At 42.9% G+C, this 15,207-nt stretch overlaps 1 protein-coding gene across 2 annotated transcripts; it reads right to left on the bottom strand.

Annotated features, from left to right (window-relative positions):
* Positions 1-1,856: 1,856 nt before the first annotated feature.
* Positions 1,857-13,911, bottom strand: LOC133271059 (T-cell immunoglobulin and mucin domain-containing protein 4-like). Of its 2 annotated transcripts, XM_061456817.1 has the most exons (9): positions 13,580-13,911; positions 9,411-9,755; positions 8,481-8,825; positions 7,416-7,505; positions 4,230-4,285; positions 3,512-3,596; positions 3,264-3,358; positions 3,003-3,033; positions 1,857-2,496 (listed from the first exon to the last, which is right to left on the bottom strand). In XM_061456817.1, the coding sequence occupies exons 1-8, from the start codon at positions 13,626-13,628 to the stop codon at positions 3,010-3,012; spliced, it is 1,089 nt and encodes a 362-aa protein (XP_061312801.1). In that variant the 5' UTR covers positions 13,629-13,911; the 3' UTR covers positions 1,857-2,496; positions 3,003-3,009. The 2 variants fall into 2 exon arrangements, with proteins under 2 accessions (XP_061312801.1, XP_061312802.1); XM_061456818.1 differs by lacking the exon at positions 3,264-3,358 and having other exon boundaries at positions 13,580-13,910.
* Between the last annotated feature and the right edge of the window lie 1,296 nt (positions 13,912-15,207).

The raw sequence follows: 15,207 nt of genomic DNA, 5'->3' as shown, positions 1-15,207 counted from the left end.
AAACTCACTTTGTTGGCTCTTATTTCTTGTGCCCTTGTGCAGCTCCACAAAGCAGGGCCTTCAAGTCCAGCCAGCACCACAGCAAACGTGCTAGAACCTTCCCAAGCAAGAGCCAGCCCTGCTCTGAAGAAGTCATTAGTGAAGAACTAATTAATGAGAGCAAAAAGATTGGCCCAGCCTTGCCAATTGGAAGATGCAAGATACTGCTGCCTTAATTAGCAGGTTTACTTGAGGGGAGAAAAAAAACCAAAAGGGCTTTGTTTTAAAGGAGTACATCAAAATTCTGTGTGCTTTTCTGGTTTGTTTTCCCCCCCCCTTTTATTTTGTACATGTTCATGTGGGATTCATGCCTAAAGCAGAATTGGGTGCCCCAGGCTCAGCACATGCTGTGTGTTGGGCCAGAGGCAGCCACATTAACCAGCATGGGATAAACACAGGGCTCAGCTGAGCAAACCCAGCCTGGAGCCTTCAGGCCACATCCTCTGTTTGAGGACTCTCTTTTGCCTCCCACAGCACTGCCAGACTAGGGTGTGCAGCAGGATGCTGAACCCAGGCAAGACAGAGGGGGACCCCAAAGAGGAACCTCCCCTGCCTCCCACTAACTCTTGGCTTCTGAGAAGATGCTGCAGAGTCAAAAAGTCTCACCACAGCCCTGAGCATGACTAGTGGGGAAGTCCAGAGCTGCCACACAGTGTTTGATTCTGATCAAATGCTACCCCCACAGTATGCTCTTACTTCACGTTGTCACTGCCCAGACATGCCATGGAAGAGACTGGTGGACTCAAGGCAATGGAGATAACAGCTTCGTGGATTTGAACTTTCTCCTATGCCATTCCCATAGTTACTGCAGCAGTGGTGAGGACCACAATGAGATACACAAAAGCTCTGCACCATATCCCACCTATGATCCCCCAGCAGCCATGGCCAGTCCCACTTTGCTAATGACCCCAGGCTGGTTACCAACTCAGTCTGATTTCTAAAGCCTAAATTTCAATTGAGCTGAAACACAAGCAAAAGCCCCCTCACAAATGGTGCAATTACTGTGGTTAAATGATGGGCTTCATTCTACCATGCACTGACAATCTGCCTCACAACCACTCGAAGGTTCCATTTTTCCCAGCTGAATATAAGACAAGGTTAGTACTGCAGAACTATTTTCTCCCCCACAACCCTTCTGTCCCACTAGAAGCAGCAGAAGGTGAATGCCACACTTCATCTATTTTTTTTTCATTGTTTTTAATCTCCCCAGAGCCTTTCTATGGAGATCACAGGATCTTTGCCTTTGCTACTCAGAATCAGAGGTGGTTTCAACCACACTGCATGGGCACCTGAAGCAATGTCCAAGTATTCAAGAGGTGGTTATGCTCTGTGTCATGCATCTCAACTGCAACACCTCTAAAAGATAAATGAGCAGCACTGGGCACCCCAGTCTCATCCATACAAAACCCAGCCAGACAGCATTATGCTAACCTGTGACTGGGTGCTGGAACCCTAAGTGAAGCATCCTGGGGCCGCATGGTGCAGTTTTGCATTGCCCCGCAGGCTCCATCATGAAAGCTTCTGGATTTTACAGGTCACTGTTGTGAGGACCAAAAAGCAACTCCAAACAAAAGACTGGGGATCTTCTATGCACATTGATGGAAGGGACATGGACTTACAAATGAGTGGTATGGGGGTTTGTGGGGGTAGGGTAGAAAAATTTCTCTGCAGGTTGATCTTCTGGGCATTTTCCCACCTCTGGAAATGCTGCAGTACTTCTTTGGAGAGCTGAGACAGCACACCAGTCATTCCAACATCTGGGGAATAACTAAATCCTATTCAAATGCCTTAGGATGTAGCATAATAAATACAATTGCTAGCAGTAAATTACAAAGTTTATTAACATAGTCTCCAAGGGTCATCCAAACATGCTGAATCACAGGCAGCACTGGTACCCCTTAAGTAATCTGCATTTTTGATTTATAGTCACAGCATTCTTGTGTCTTAATTTTTCTCTTGATTACATAAAAGCAATAAGAATTCTATTTGTTGGGTTTTTTCTTTTTTAGGCAATTTGAAGTTAGGCAGCATTTCATATTATTTTTTCTCTCTTCTTTTCCTCACAGTATAAGTTGTATTCAAGGAAGAATATTAGTAAAAATGGAGAAAAACAAATTCAGCTGTGTAACAGGGTAGTAGTCAGAAGGCAGATGCAAGAAACATCTATGAATAATGCATAGGTGTTCCTCTCAAGAAGCTTTTTTATGCAATAATTTTTAAAGGCTACATGGCATAATTTGCAACAGGATTTTAATTTCTGTAGCTGAAGCTTGGGCCTTTGGTTTACACCCATGGATAGATTTGGGCTCATAAGTATCTCTCAATGAAGCATGAAACAGAACCTTTTTATTTTCCATGGCATCTATAGGCGATGTAGGAGCTCTTCACAGGGAAAACATGTTGTTTTCTCCTTCAGTGCCACTGAAAATGTTTTCAAGGTCTTCGGCTGGTCCATGGCTGTAGTGAGAAGCATAGATCACTCCGGATAGGCCAAAAGCACATTGCTGCTTCAAAGAATCCTGCTGGTATTGGTGTGAATTGACAGTCCATGGAGGCCTGTCCATAAATCCCTGATCCCTTTTGAGCAATCATTTTGCTGGTTGATCATCCTAAACAGTTATCTCTTTGTTTCTTTAAAATAACCCCACCAGGGTCATGTGCTGGTATTTGATCAAAGAGTAAAGCATACTGTGTGTTTCCTTAACCTGAGGCCACTACATAACAGTAAGTACCGGTTGCTGGAGTTCTTTAGTGCTCTGGATGTCTGCTCATTGCTATATAGAAACAGCATCCAGGAACCACTGTTTGATTTTCTGGGGTTATCTGAAGCTTGCTCATAACACAACTTTGGTGATCATCACCACAACCTGTTATTACACCCGTTACAATCAGTGGCCAATGCCTCCCTGCCTCTAAGAAAAATTACATTGGAACTTTTAATAGGAAATTACAAAATGAATTACCTTTTTATTATAAACTTCTTTGTGTGTTTACCTAGAAGCAAAATAATATTAATGTCACAATGGCAAAAGAAATCTGTAATTCTAATGAATCTGTCAAATGAGTTCAGAAGCAAAGATAGAAAGCTGCAAAATTTCTGTGGGCTAAGCAGGAAATAAAGGCTTTCATTCTGATTTAAGTAACACCCATGCTTGTCAAAAGCAATTCAAGGAAACTAAGGGACTACTTTAATATAAAGCAAGAGCCAACAAGATGAGCCAGACCTGCAGCAAGTGAGTGAACAGGTTCTTTGCACAGTCTTCCTCCTGCTGCATCCCCACCAGCTCATGGTCCCTGGTCTCTTCTTGGTGACACAGTCCTGAAGTAAGGACATTAGCTCCCATAAAATGAACAGAGTGTTGTCACGGAGGCCATGGCAGATTTGCCAGAAGATTAATCAGAGATACAGAAGGACATTTGCACTAGGCCAGCATTAGAAACATTAATCAATTATGTGCTTAGGGATACTTACGTTTCCGAAGCAACAATGAGAGCACCAGTATGAAAAGAACGGGCACCACAACAAGACAGGCGATGAGAAAGACATAGATGGGAAACTGGAAGGGAGAAGAGAAAAAAACCTGAAAAGGTTTTAAAAGCAAGTTTATTCCAGACCTATCCCCACAGGACTGGGTTGTCCTAGTGGCTATGAAATATCTGCATGGGGCTGGAGTTCGCAATGTTTTTCTGAGCTTTCCTGTATAAAGTATGGAGAAGGCACATCAGGTTGATCATGATAAACAACATGAACTACCTGTTAAATATTTAATACATCTTCTGATGCATTTGAGCCCAGATTTATCCCACTTAACATGAACTTCCTAATAAGGTGTCTAAAGCAGGAGCTTAATGACCCTCATCCTTCTCTTAATGGGAGACAGGGAAATGCAACAACCCTCATAAGTTGCCTTTTTCCCGGTTACACCTCGAGGATGCTTCCTCTGCCTCTCTTACAGGGGTGCCAGGGGAATGAGGTTTTTCTGAATTGTCCAGGGTAGATGGGATGGTCACAGGCTTTGGCTCTACCCACTGGAAAGATTAATAGGTGGTTCCTGAGCTTCTAAGCAGAAGTTCAAGCTACTTTCTCTGAACACTATCACTTTAATATGAATACATTCAAAATCAGTACAATGTCCCGCTGACCTTCTGGCCTCAAGTTCAACACTCTTGAAACTTAGAGGAGGTTTTACCTTATCTCCATTATCATCATGTTTCTCAGCCGTGACCTCAAAACTTGATGAAATCCCTGAAAACAGCAGAGATTGAAATGAGTACTGGCATGATCACCTCAACAAGTAAGGGCCACAGTGCTTGTCACTTCGTTAGTCAAGGAGTAATGAACTCTCAAAGAATGAGGAGGGCAAAATCTGGCCCTGAGTAGGGGAAATAAAGCACATTGCAACAAAAAAGGAACAATCTGTCCCCACCACAAATGATATATCAGGCAGTCAGTGGGAAATGTCAATCTTCATCAAGGGAAGAGGAGGCTTCCCAGGGATAGCCCATGAAGCAAGGCAGTAGAAACTTGCCTGCTCTGAAGGAGTTTTCACTTCTGTAAGCATGACAAGATGTCATAGAAAGCAGAGGTAGTAAGCAAGGTACTAGTCTAACCGGATGACCTGCCTCAGCTTACTTGTGGCCAGACTTCTGTGTGATTGCAGTTTCTGGCAGCTGCACTAGGACTGAAAACCACAGGAAACATCTTAATGTTCTGATAACTTACCACAAATTTAAGAAATCTCTATGAAGATTTTTTTCCCTCTCTCTAGGGATATTAAGAGTAATTCAATTCTAGATTCCTAAGCTTTTGAAATAGGGATGAGCTAAATGAATGCTCAGCGCAGCATTCTACTGTTATCCTGTGATCCTACTCTGTTACTTTTGATAGTGAGTTTAAAGTCACAAAAAGTTGATCTAGGCTTGGGCCTTGGCTCGTCATGATCTCATGCTACAGAGTACTGAAGTATTTAAGTATTTGGGGCACTTGATCTGTCACAGGAAGCACCTGATGTTTAGCGGCATCTTAAACCAGAGGAGTCACTCAGCTTAGTGAATCAAAACCTCAACTTACATCCTGTGATAGGAAAGCTCCTCTGCCTTAGGTCATGCCCTAGTGTATAGAAAGACTGTGATGAGCAGTGCTTTCAGAGGCTTGACAGGAGAACAACCATGCAGCCTCCATCTGAGCAAAATGTGCCAGGGACCCGAGGAGTCATTTGTGGAGGCACATCTATATGAGCGAACTTTAAATGCATGAGACACCTGCAATGTCACATTATGATGGGGTGATCAGATGGTCACAAATAATCCCATTAGGAAAAAAACAAAAAAAATTGTTTTATCCTTCTTTCTTTTCTTTTACTTTTCAGAGTATGGCACTCACTGAATGAGCTGATCTCTCCCAAATTTCTCAGCTCTGATCAGCTGCCTGTGAAAGCCGAGTTGATTTGTCTCCATGTACCAAACAACATGCTTGCTTTTTCTCAAAGACACGCACAGGGCACAGGTAGTTCACATGCAACTGTAGCTGTAGAAATTTGCACTGGAGTAGAAAATAGACTATAGCTAATAAACACTACAGCTAAACGTATGTAATAAAACCCTAGCAAGTGCTAAAAATCCCAGGGATTGGGATTTTTATGAATATTGCATTTTGCCATGCACCTGTTTCATGACACCCCTCTTTTCCTCTCTCAGAAGAGAATTAAAGTTCAGCAGAACTACCCCCTCATACACAAGAAGAGCACATCTCACTCTGACATGCACATCCCACAAGCCAAAACTGAACCTCCTGGCATCATGCTGCAGCCTGCCTGACGGGAGCAAGCATTCCTGCTTACTTTCCACACTTAAAGGAGCAAGGGTTCTCTTTGGGGTCTCCAGTGTGGTTGGCACTGGTGGATTTGTTGCTGTTGGGAAAGCAGGTGAAGACAGAAGAGACACTAAATCAGAACCTGGTCAGCAGCAACCAATTGAGCTAGCTAACCCGACCTATGTGGCTAGAGCTGTGTTTGGAGGTGGAGGGCTCTCTTGTCCTTGGTTTTCTCAGCCAGCCACTATGCTAACAATACAGAGCCCAGCAACAAATCAGCCTTCCTTTACATTACAGAAAGGCTAAAGTTGGTCTATTTAGTGCATTATTTCACAGAGGAGGCTAAGTACTTAACTTGGCTTACGGCTCTTACTAGACAGTGCTCAGTCGTGCTGCAGCATTTTCACGCATTATGACAGTTTGGTCTTGGAAATAGCATGACACAAGTTTTAGCATGGGTGGGACTGTACATGACTCACATAAGCACCGTATATTTTCTGCTATTATTGCTTTTGTGGTTGCTGTTTCTAACCAACAGTCATAACTTCAGCTGCCCCCAGAATCCCAGAGGTAAGACCCTTCACAGAACTTCTTACTTACAATGGCAGAATACAGGCATTACTCAGAACTGTATCAGAAAGATGACAAGTGAGACAGGGGTGAGAAACCCTCACAAATGTTCAAGAGACCAGTTTAGTGCTTCTGTGAGCTGTCTCCAGAGGCATTAAAGAGCAGTTTCCTAAACACTCTCTCTGCTGTAAGTCTAAAGGTCTAGCAAAAGAAGGCTTGCAAAAATCCAAATACTGTGTTTTTAAGAATGAAGAGTTTCTTGGCACTATTTGAAAGTAAAGAGACTCTCTTAACAGCCAAATATGGTATGTCATCCCTGACTTTTGGCTTTCCTTGGTTTAGGTTTTCATTTGTGGGCGTCTGGTGGGCAGATTATCACACCTGAATAACTTGAGCCATGCTACTTTTATACTTGACTGAGAGACACAAAGTGCAAACTTCATCTAAGTTTGTTCATGTCTCAGATGATGTTATGAATTTGTTTACCAGTTCCCTTTCTCTTGAAGGATTGATAGTTGTGGTAATTGCCTGCTGCTTCCCATCATGACCAAGGACACATGGTGAGCACTGGAAAGCTGAACCTGCAGCCACATCTGGCTAAATATATTCAGTGAGTTTCAAAGCTCTTAACACTTAGGGAGGATTTAAAATGGAAAGCTCAATGAGCTCACAGTGATGACAAATCGGGTATCTAAGAATTCAGCTTGGATGGTGACAAAGACCAGCTCTTCTCTCAGACCTGAGATACCTGACAGTAGTGAATGACTCAAAATCTACTTCCTTTGGAGGCTTAAAAACATGTTTTGCTGTTGTTACATCCTGATTTCAAATGATTTCTGTGTGGATCCCAGATACTTCTTACTTCCAGGTGCAATGAGCAGCTCTCAGTACGTGTCTGGTACACTCTTAAGAACAGTCAATACTTTTTCTTATGACATTGTCTTCATTTCTCTGAACATGCAACTTCTGAATTTGCACCCATTATTCCACTCACCTGCAGTTGGCACCCCTTCCTCCATGAGAGAAGTGTTAGTGCTTTTAGTTCCCTCTGCAGTCAGAAGCGTGCTTGGGAATACAGTAGTCACTGAAACAAAGTAAAATATAATGCTTATAAAAGTATAATGTTTATAAAGATCACTGGTTTGGAAGGTCTTCATATGGCATTCATAATTGCTTGCAAAGTTCTGCATCTGCACTGGTGAAACTGCACCTCGGTTTTCATATCTGCAGCTCATGCTACCCAGATAACTGATGTACTTTACTAGCATGGCCAGTGGTTAAATGTTTTAACTGTTCAGCTGTGGATGTAGTTAATTGTTGACAAGTTTAACTGTGATGAGTTGTTATGGCTGGAAAACAAGAGGTGGTACAGAAAAGCTGCCCTTAGAGGTTCAGGTCTGAAAGAACTTCAAGTGATAGAAGACCCAAAGCATGCACAAAAAACAGCCTTGTGAGCAGACATCAATCTGTGGAGAGAAGTCACTGATATGGATAAAGTAGCAACCAAAGAATGGTTAGGATGATAATGTGACTGATTAACTAAGTATTAATAATAACACCAGGCTTCATATGGGATGACAGTATAAGTACTCAATTTTAAGCACGTTTTGAAGTCTCACTGATGTTATTGCTCAAGCAGAACATGCTCTAAACCAACCTTTTCAGCAGACCATTTTCAATTGTCTTTCCCGAATCAAGACAAAAATCAGCACATAGTTGAGTGAAGCCGGCTTACTCCATCCCAAGTGCAGGACTTTGCGTTTATTTCTGTTCATGAAAAACCTTCATTCATGAGGTTTCTGTCACATTATTTCTTCAACATGTTGAAACTCCTTTCAGTGTAAGCCTAACCCTTGGTTATCATGGCTATTCACCCCAGTCTGGCATCATCCACAACATTTGACCTGCGTTTCCTTAAATCGACTGAAATATACCTATAGGCATCTTGGAGAAAATTTCCCAGATACAAATATAAGTATCTGGAGTGTTTCTATAATGCCAGAGTCAGGCTTACATAGACCATCTACACAGAAAATAGGAAAGGATTGGTACTGGTTACCATTCGTACTGTCGGTAAGAGCGACAGACTCTTCAGAGCAGAACACACAGTCATATTCAGCTGTCACATCAACTGCTTCGAATCTAGTTGAAAAATCTGGGAGAGCACTGGTTGTCACCATAGTTGCTGTCACAGCAAATGTTAGGGGAGCAATGGGCTCTGGTGTAGTCACTGCTGGGAAGCTGGTGGTTGCAGTTGTTGCTTCAGGGACGGTGGTTGTCAGGAGGACTGGGGTCTCTGCTGTGGTTTGATCATCAGAAGTTGCTGGGAGAGCAGAAGTTGTTTCCCTAAAAACTGTGGGAGAAACAGGAGCCCTTCTCGTGGTGGTTGTTATCACTGGCGGGGCTGTATGGAGAAAACATAGCCAAGAGGAAAGCTGGATCAGAGCATCAACAACCGACCCTGTGAAAGCCAACCCAGAAATGACTCAAAATTAGCAGCTAAGATACCGAGAATAAAGGTGGGTGAGTCATTATTTAAAAGGTTGTTTACTTAACAGAAAGCATGCCCCAGCCAGAGAAATTCCCAGATTTGCCTTTTTTTTTTTTGATAGGTCTCCTCCTTGACCCTCTCACAAAAGGAAGGGCCAGAACCTTGTGTGCTAGAACCCAAAAACTTGCAAATTTTATGATTTTGCAAAATATTTTGAAATACAGCTACACAACGAGAAATTAAATATTTCATTTGAAAGGAAAAAAAAAAACAACCAAAAAAGGTAAAAGTTACTAATTTCTCATCAAAACTGCTCATTGAGTGTGATTGAAATTGACAATTCCAGACCTCCCTTGGAAACCATAGAATTTAGGAAAAACACTTTTTGCCACCACAAACAAACAAAAAAAGCACACATAACACAACTTCCAGTTTTAAACCCCTATTCAGTGAGGGGTTCCTCCCTGCTGGCTGTATCACAAAGGGCCCCAGACTCACCTCTGTCCACCTCCAGCTGTATGTTCTGTTTGATGTCATTGAACCAACCCGGGATCTCCACGCGGCAGCAGTATGTACCTGCATCTTCTGACCGCACATTTGCAATCGTGAGAGACACATCTCCATAGGAAATATAGCCCCGGAGACTGTATCGCTGGGATATCCTGTACGTCACCCTGTTTCTAGTGGTGTGCAAAACTTTGTTCTTGCACTTTGAATTCGGGCATGGACCTCTGCCCCAGCACATATCGGAGATGTCCTTGTGTCGTGCCACCTTGTAGAAGCAAGGCAACTTAACGGATTGCCCTACTACTCCTGTAATGACAGCTTCGGATGTGGCATGCACTGTCAAGGAAGAACAAGGAAAGAGGAGTGTTGACAGTCCCCAGTGCATGACTCTAACTAGGCAAAACAATAAGGCAGGAAAAGAAACACCCCTGCTTTAGGCAGGCCACAGTTGCTGATCCCCCAAGCCTTCCCCTGTTGCCTGTGGCAGTTAGTGCCTGGGGGCACCAGAGGTCACAGCCAAGAGCTCACAGACACTGGCTTGCTGCTGGAGGGCTCACAAAACACATCACTCACATCAGACATGGTGAGGGAAGCTGAGGTCTGTCATTGGCAGCCCAAGTGCAGCCTAGACCTGTGCAAATGGAACTTGGAACTCTGCTCCTCTCCTAAGAGATTGTTTGAAAGTTGTTCAGCAGCCTGGTGTGGAATGCATCTGGTTGCCTCAGACCACCATCATCTCCTTCAAAAGAGAAATGCTGTCACAGTTGCCTTTCACTGACAGTCTCAATAGCAGGGTCCAAAAGGCTTCCTCACGTGTGAAATTCAGACTTAATTAAGCTGGCAGAAGAGCAGGATCTGTCTATGGGAACCTGTCCTCAGAAAGCACACTGCTTTTTCTGTTTCTGAGCAAGCCCTGTCAACTTGCAGACAAGTTGAGCCCACTTACCTTGCAGAGTACTGTGTACATAGAAGCTTTAACTGCTAGCATTATACTGATGTTAAAAGGGGCACATTCATGTTTTCCTCATGCTCTTACTTCTAATGACCAGCTTTACTTGGTGTTTAGAGCCAATATCCACCTTAGCATCTGCTTTGAACCTTTGGTACATATTGCTCCCTCTTAACTGTCTATGCAGCTCCCAGATTGCCCTAAAAGTGATTTCTTCTTCATAAAAGGCACTATGCAAAAAAGGCTCCCATACAGGAGAAAATATTTTCTGGTTTACATTCATCAAGTCTGTGTTGGTCCTTCTTGTGCCTTGTTGCCTTTTTCCCCATGTTATCATTTACATACAGTGGAGCAGGAACTGAGGGACCTGGAGAACATCCAGAGCTAGTCCTCTGCTGCAGCAAGAGGATCATCCTTCAGATCTGGTGTCTCATGGCCAGCTTACTTACCCCAAAGAGGACTTACAGCAGTCGCTGCTGTTATCACCAGGTTTGGCCCTGGTTTGCCAAACATTTCTATTTTGCCAGCTGTTTGAATGCCTTTCCTTTTTGGCAAGACTCCCAGATAGCAAACAGATGCTACCAACTGTGTCCATGTCTCTTTTGTTTTGTCTTTAATGGACTATTCCCCAGGTGAGGTTTTAGTCTGTGGCAGGCTGCCTCATGACTTGTTATTGGGATGACATTTCAGCTTCATTATTGCTTATCCCATTGGCAAGATAAGCCAACTCATTCAGGTTTCCACAGCTCCAAATGCAAAAAGAGTAGAGGCAGACAAAACAACATGCAATATGGTGTGAAGGGCAGAAGCTGTTGCAGTGAAATGAAGGCAGGATGTGCCAAAAAATTGAATTCCTGAATACAGGATAAGGCTTTGAAAGATGGCTGCTTGTTTTAGTCCTTGGAAAGGGTAGGTTCATTTGTCTTGTTACAGCAAAACAAACAGACAAAACAGCCTCTTTCTGTGATGATAAAACAAAACAGTTCATCCAGTTGACCTTGAAAGTGCCCCTTAGGGAGCGGAAGTTTAGTCACTGAGCATCAAGTCACCCCAACAAAGATGCTGCAAAACCAAGACCAGCTTGAACTGTTCCTGGAGTTAAGGTCACTGCTGCTTGAAGAGAAATAGGTTCATCTCCTATTCTTATTTCATCCCAGTCCAGCACAGCATCAAAGCAGCTTCGTTAAGTAGCACTTTAACAAATGAAGATTTGCCTGCTCTTCTCTCCAAAAGAAGCAGAGCCCTAAACTTACTAAATAAATAAATACATAAAAAGAAGAAGAGGGCAGATACAAGGCACCAGGGAGTCTCCAGTGCCGTTTCCCACCAGTATTGGCACTGGAAAGTTATGGGGTTTGCAGTTTCAAATCCTCTTTTGATTTATGTGACGCTAATGTGCCTCACATCTGCCTGTACTGCAGGCTGGTAGGGAAAGCGACTAAATGACTTCATTTTCAGTTGCAGCCTCTTCCACCAACACGTTTTCCAAAAGTAATAGTAAATAGAACTGAATGAACAAGTTTTTGACATTAGCAGGTTCTGGAGGCTGTTATATTGGGACACCCTCATCTTACTGTGAGAGGAATCCTACCCTTGTCTATGGCAGTGACTCTTCCAGGCATCCAGATTTGAACTTGAGCGTCAGCTATGCCTGGGTAGTCCCAGTGAAGTCAGTGAAGTTTGCCACTCTAAATCCTTAATCCATGTGAGAGAGAAATGGACTCAAGATGTTTAAAAATCATCTTTCAAAATAGAAAGGGGCATTCATAATTGTTCAGTTCATACAGATATATTTATATACAGTCTCTCCTGAACCAACCCTCAGTGGCAATTGGTATTAAGCAGTAACTCAAGTAGTTGCTGTTGTAGTGGTCTTGTCCCCTGTAGACTGGACATTGGGTGGACAAAGAAATACATCCTCCAGCCAACAGAACTGGTTGGAAAAGGGTTTCTTTTCTTGATCTATTTCTGGAACATTTTTCCTTCTCTATACAGGATACTCAGCATCTTTTCCCCAGCAATCCTAATTTTTTGTTTCTTCTTGAAGTTTCTGTTCTGATGAAATTGCAGAGAAAATGACTGATAAACAAAAAAGAAGCATTTAAATGCCCGCTGGGTCTCAAGCCTACCTATTCTCAGTACTGAGCTGAGTTAAAGAGAAGGTTACAAAAAGTCTGTCATCCTTCAGTAGCTGTGTGCATAAGAAAGCTTTTTAAAATAAGACCCAGTGGAGGCTCCAGTTTATTTTGAGGCTGAAGATAAGGCAAGGAAAGAGAAGCTCCACTTGTACAGCAGATACCATGGAGGTTGTGTTGTTTTGCCTCAAAAGGGGCATAGATCACCTCTTGCCCCTCAGTGTATCCCAGCACTGACTGATCTTTCACACTGCTTTTCAGGTTAATTTAAGAACATAACATTTGCTGTAGATGTATATGGAATATTTCATCCTGGCAGAGGTTAGACAATTAATATTTAGTCATCAGAGACAGAATTTCCTGAAATGCCTGAATGATTTGAAAGCACAACTCCCATTAGGAGCTCATGTCCCTCTGGAAGTGGCTGAACCCACATTCCTGAGCCAGCTCAGGTAGTTTGGAAACTGCACTGCTGATGCCTAAACACATGCGGAAACAAAGCTGATACTCACCACACTTGCAAGACCCATTCTCCCACGTTACCCTTTCTTGACTTCTGTCTCTTATAGCATTCAGATCTTTGATGTGTGAGCTGAACATTTAGAAGTAAAAGGAGAGGAATCTCCAGCCATGCTTTCCCATCCTCAATTCACAGCAGCAGACAACCCTCAGAGTTTCAGAAAATCATTTGTTTATCACGCATATTCATTCATTACTCTGCCAATATTTCAATTCATTACTTTTGGCTTGTATAGTCGGGTGGACAGACTGATGAAGAAGCAAAGCCAGCAGTATGCATTTAACAGTAGTAAAGAAATCAGACCATTTGGAGGGACAGGGAAACTAACCAAACCCATACACAGAGAAACCACACACATGCTCTAAAAGTAAAAAACATCCAAGCAAAAAGAAATATCCATCAGTATTAACTCAGAAAGTTCATAAAACATTTGAAGTTCTGTATACAATTACACCCCATTTCACTGCTTTGTTTTCACAAAGCACGTGTTGCTGCTTTTAATGTTGCAAAGTTCTTGTTTTCTGAGCAAGCACACAAAAAGCAGGTGAAGACTCACCTATAAAGCTCTGTATCATTATCCAGCGGAACAGCACAAAATGGGACATTTTAGCTGATGGAGGATCCGGGGCAGCAAGTGAAAGGAGAGAAAACTAGATCATACACTTTCCAGAGATGCTGAGTCTCTGGAAAGACTTCCCACTGAAGTCTCATTTCTCCATTTCCAGATTTTATGTACTGCAACTGCTTCTTTCCTATGCTTGCACGTAGAATCCGGTCAAAAGAGGCAATTCTGCTGTGTTCAGCACTGGTGTGGTCTCATTTTGTGCACTGTGTGCAGTTCTGGGCCCCACAGCTTAAGAAGGATGTTAAGGTAGTGGAATGCATCCAGAGGAGGCCAACAAAGCAGGAGGAAGGGCTGGAAGGCTGAGGGGCCACCTTATTGTGCTTTACAGCTTCCTGAGATGGGGAAGTAGAGAGGGAGGTGCTGAGCTCTTCTTCCTCAGTCCAGTGATATGATGCATGGGAATGATTCAGAGATGCACCAGGGGAGGTTTAGACTGGACATTGGGCAACATTCCTTTTCCAAGAGGGTGGTCAGACACTGGAAGAGGATTACTAGGGAGATGGTCGATGCCCCAAGCCTGTCAGTGTTTGAGTCATTTGGACAATGCCCTTAATAAGATGCTCCAACTTCTGGTCAGCCCGGTGGTCAGGCAGTTGGACTCGATGACGGTGGTAGGTCTCTTCCAACTGAACTATTCTATCCTATCCCATTCTGTCCTATTCTCCTTTCCTCTTTCAAGACACTCTGTATGGAACTACTATCAGAGATTTCAAGATACTATTTGTTTCGCCTTAAGCCCCGTTGCCATTCTGCAGGGCTGAGCAGCAAGAACAAGCTTTGTGCTCTTACATTCCTAAACATTTGGCTTTGTCTCTACCTGACTTTGTCTTCACTTATGTTTTCTTAATCCTTCATTTCCCCTGATTGTTCCTTTTGCTTGAAGACCCCTCTCTTTCTTTCTCCAGCTTCATATTTTCTAGTTGCAAAGACAGCCTTGGAGGCACTCTCACAAATGCTTTCTCTGCTAAACAACATCTTTCCCAAAGATCTGCAACACCATCTCCAAGAAATACTTTTTACTTGTTCATTTTTACTGACAAATTGATAAAGAAGTTCTCTGGAAGTTCTTCCCTGGGAAAGATGAGTAATAAAGCAGAAGTAATTCAGGGCACCAGGGTCAAGAATGGAGAGCTGCAGAGAGACAAAATTTTGTGCAAATAAAGAGCATGGTGCAAACGGGAGAGATATTCCAAGTTCAAAAGATAAAATGATGGGCTTTAACCAGGCATTATCCCCTCAGGAATGAGATTTTGGGCTTATCATGAGTAGTCAAGCTCATAAAGATGTCACCCCTCTGCTTGGTAGCATTGGGGGAAAAAAAAAGCAAATCAAATTCTGGCAGTTATTAGTAAAGCCATAAAAAACAAAGCAGGAGACAGCATTACTCCACTGTGCAAATCTACCTTGGATTCTATGTGTAATTCTAGTCCCCTCAAGAGCATATTTTAAGATTCAGAAAGCATTCCAAGAAGGGCAAAAAGAATGGTGAAATGTATGGGAAGAAGTTCCACAGGAGAATCAGATCGGTAGTCCAAGGTGAGTCAGTCTGCGAAAAAAGA

Source organism: Pezoporus flaviventris, unplaced genomic scaffold, assembly GCF_033815535.1.
Source record: "Pezoporus flaviventris isolate CSIRO_AGI_PZ_B2104156 unplaced genomic scaffold, CSIRO_AGI_Pfla_v1 ptg000023l, whole genome shotgun sequence".
In the NCBI taxonomy this organism is placed as follows: Eukaryota; Metazoa; Chordata; class Aves; order Psittaciformes; family Psittacidae; genus Pezoporus; species Pezoporus flaviventris.
The sequence above is the reverse complement of the archived record's forward strand: the minus strand, read 5'-3'. Positions and strand labels throughout refer to the sequence as shown.

Bases quoted from the DNA above. Each gene is read 5' to 3' on its own strand.
- LOC133271059 (XM_061456817.1), bottom strand. From the start codon at position 13,628: ATGTCCCATTTTGTGCTGTTCCGCTGGATAATGATACAGAGCTTTATA. The intron at 9,756-13,579 runs GTGAGTCTTCAC...CTTCCTTGACAG, and splicing joins AATGATACAGAGCTTTATAG to TGCATGCCACATCCGAAGCT. The intron at 8,826-9,410 runs GTGAGTCTGGGG...TTCTCCATACAG, and splicing joins ACAGCTGGAGGTGGACAGAG to CCCCGCCAGTGATAACAACC.